This window comes from Podarcis filfolensis, assembly GCF_964270895.1.
Source record: "Podarcis filfolensis genome assembly, chromosome: 9".
Taxonomy (NCBI): Eukaryota; Metazoa; Chordata; class Lepidosauria; order Squamata; family Lacertidae; genus Podarcis; species Podarcis filfolensis.
In genome coordinates, this window is record NC_139610.1 from 27,015,011 (window position 1) to 27,017,250 (window position 2,240).

The 2,240-nt window shown below is 40.2% G+C and overlaps 1 protein-coding gene and 2 long non-coding RNA genes across 5 annotated transcripts in view; 2 read left to right on the forward strand and 1 right to left on the reverse strand.

Annotated features, from left to right (window-relative positions):
• The window catches only part of LOC310770361, a 334,814-nt gene that overhangs the window by 235,903 nt on the left and 96,671 nt on the right, over positions 1–2,240 (forward strand). The gene's annotated exons all lie outside the window — the stretch shown is intronic.
• The window catches only part of LOC310770143 (cytochrome P450 4V2-like), a 100,171-nt gene that overhangs the window by 58,272 nt on the left and 39,659 nt on the right, over positions 1–2,240 (reverse strand). For 2 of the 3 annotated variants that reach the window (XM_083630528.1, XM_083630527.1), the window contains exons 8-11: positions 1,764–1,866; positions 1,266–1,400; positions 990–1,169; positions 139–589 (exon numbers count right to left, since the gene is read on the reverse strand). In XM_083630528.1, the coding sequence (XP_083486654.1) occupies positions 417–589; positions 990–1,169; positions 1,266–1,400; positions 1,764–1,866 (591 nt within the window). In that variant the 3' untranslated portion in view covers positions 139–416. Of the gene's footprint in view, positions 1–138; positions 590–989; positions 1,170–1,265; positions 1,401–1,763; positions 1,867–2,240 lie in introns of those variants that run through there. The other variant, XM_083630530.1, reaches the window with a different exon arrangement.
• Positions 1–2,240, forward strand: part of LOC310770345 — a 76,302-nt gene that overhangs the window by 33,910 nt on the left and 40,152 nt on the right. The window lies entirely within an intron of this gene.

Below are 2,240 nucleotides of genomic sequence, written 5' to 3' on the forward strand. Positions count from 1 at the left end.
CTGTGATGCTCATGTCTAATCTCTACTTCCAAGGTCTTTTATTATATTAATACATCATTAAAATATATTATATATATTATCAATATTTCTCATGTGCATACATTTCAAAATACAGGAGTTTTAAAAATTAAAACACACTGCTTTTTTTTTTAGGATTAAGAAAAGTCATATAGTGGCAACCTAGATTGAAGCCTACAAATCCCATACCCATTTGCAATATCCCATCAATTGAACAAGCATCAGATTTTGGATTGCAGCTGCTGGCTTTTAAAAAGCAAAAACACAGGTTTGGTTAAGAAAGAAGTCCTAGTAGCACTGGGCAGTCTGAAATGTCCTGCACTGAAAACCAACAGTTTTTACCCAATAAAAAAAGTCCTAATGTGGTGTGGTAAGGAATTTCCCTGAAGTTTCTTGTTTTAAGAGCCAGAAGACGATCTGTTTTTCAACTGAATCCAGATGCCTTTATTTGGACGAAGAACCAGTTCTCCTACAGGGCCGAGTTGATCGCGTTGCTGCGTACTTTCAACATGAAAGCGCCGTAGAATGGTGGCTAAAATGGCCTTTTCTTCCATCTGTGCAAAGCGCTGACCTGCAGAGGGGTTGGAAAGCAATGACAAGATACAATTAACCAGAGCGATAATACATATTTATTATTATTCAGTATGAGCCATGTGACACAGAGGTCAGGTTCTCAGGTTCATTTTTAAATTCTTAAACAATTTTATAGTTATACAGATGGTGGTGGACTTACAGCCACTGGTAGGATTGAGTGAAAAACTGGAAGGGATGGATAAATGGTGTACAAATAACCTTTAGTTCTAGGTACATCTGCACTATACATTTAAAACACTATACTATTTCTAACAGTCATGGCTTCCCCAAAGAATCCTGCGAACTGTAGTTCGTTAAGGGTGCCGAGAGTTGATGTTTTTACTCTTTTTTATCCTTTTTTGCTCTCTTTTTTATTCTTTATTTATTCTTGTACGTACCAATACAGTTCCTAGGCCCAGCAGAGAAAGGCACATATGCATATGGGTGCCTCCCAGCTGTGTTCTCAGGGAAAAATCGCTCAGGTCTGAATTCCTCAGGCTCTGGGAAGACATCAGGGTCTCTATGCAGTACATAGGGCACAATGAAGGCATCAACCCCTTTTGGTATCCGATATCCTCCTGCCAAAGAACAGATAGTCATTAAAGTTTCTTCTTGTAGAGCCACCCAACACTGAGCTTACAGCCACAGCGCATCAAGCCACTTGGACTACTTACTAATATAACATTCCTCAAGCAGTGTACGAGCAAAAAATGGAACAGAAGGGAAAAGGCGAAGAGCTTCTTTAATAGCACAATCCAGATACCGTAGTTGCTTCAAATCGTCCATTGTGATGTTACGATCCGAGTCCCCTGATAAGATGACAAGAGGCGGTTAGAGAAACACAACTTATTTATAACTAGCAAAATATGCATCCTTAACCTTGATGGTCTAACAACCATTTTATATGTTGATGGAGCTGGGAACAGTTTGGGTCCACTAATTCATTTCTGTGCTTTAGGCTTAGGGTGTAAGTCAGCATGTCTTCCTTTCTGCTAGCACACGGTCTGACCACATTGGAGCTGCAAAGATCCAAACTGGGATCTGTATTTGTGGGCCTGAGGTTCCCCAACTCGGTGTTAGAAAAGCTATGTGATATTTATGAGCACTTACCTAGAAATAAACCTGCATCCCACACTTGTCCAAGTTTATACCCACGGGAAAGGGAAACTCACCAAAAACATCATCCAGTTCACGGTGAACTTTTCTTTGGGCTTCTGGATAACGAGCAAGCAAGTAAATACACCAGTTCATTGCAGCAGCAGTAGTATCATGACCCTTGGAAGAAAGAATTAAAGAGACATAATGTTTTCTATGTGAGACAGGAAGCTACAGTTAGAAGTGGATATGGAACAACCGATTGGTTCAAAATTGGGAAAGGAGTATGACAAGGCTGGATATTGTCTCCCTGCTTATTTAACTTATATGCAGAATTCATCATGCGAAAGGCTGGGCTGGATGAATCCCAAGCTGGAATTAAGATTGCTGGAAGAAATATCAACAACCTCAAATATGCAGTTGACACAACCGTGATGGCAGAAAGTGAGGAGGAATTAAAGAACCTTTTAATGAGGGTGAAATAGGAGAGCGCAAAATATGGTCTGAAGCTCAACATCAAAAAAACGAAGGTCATGGCCACTGGGCCCATCACC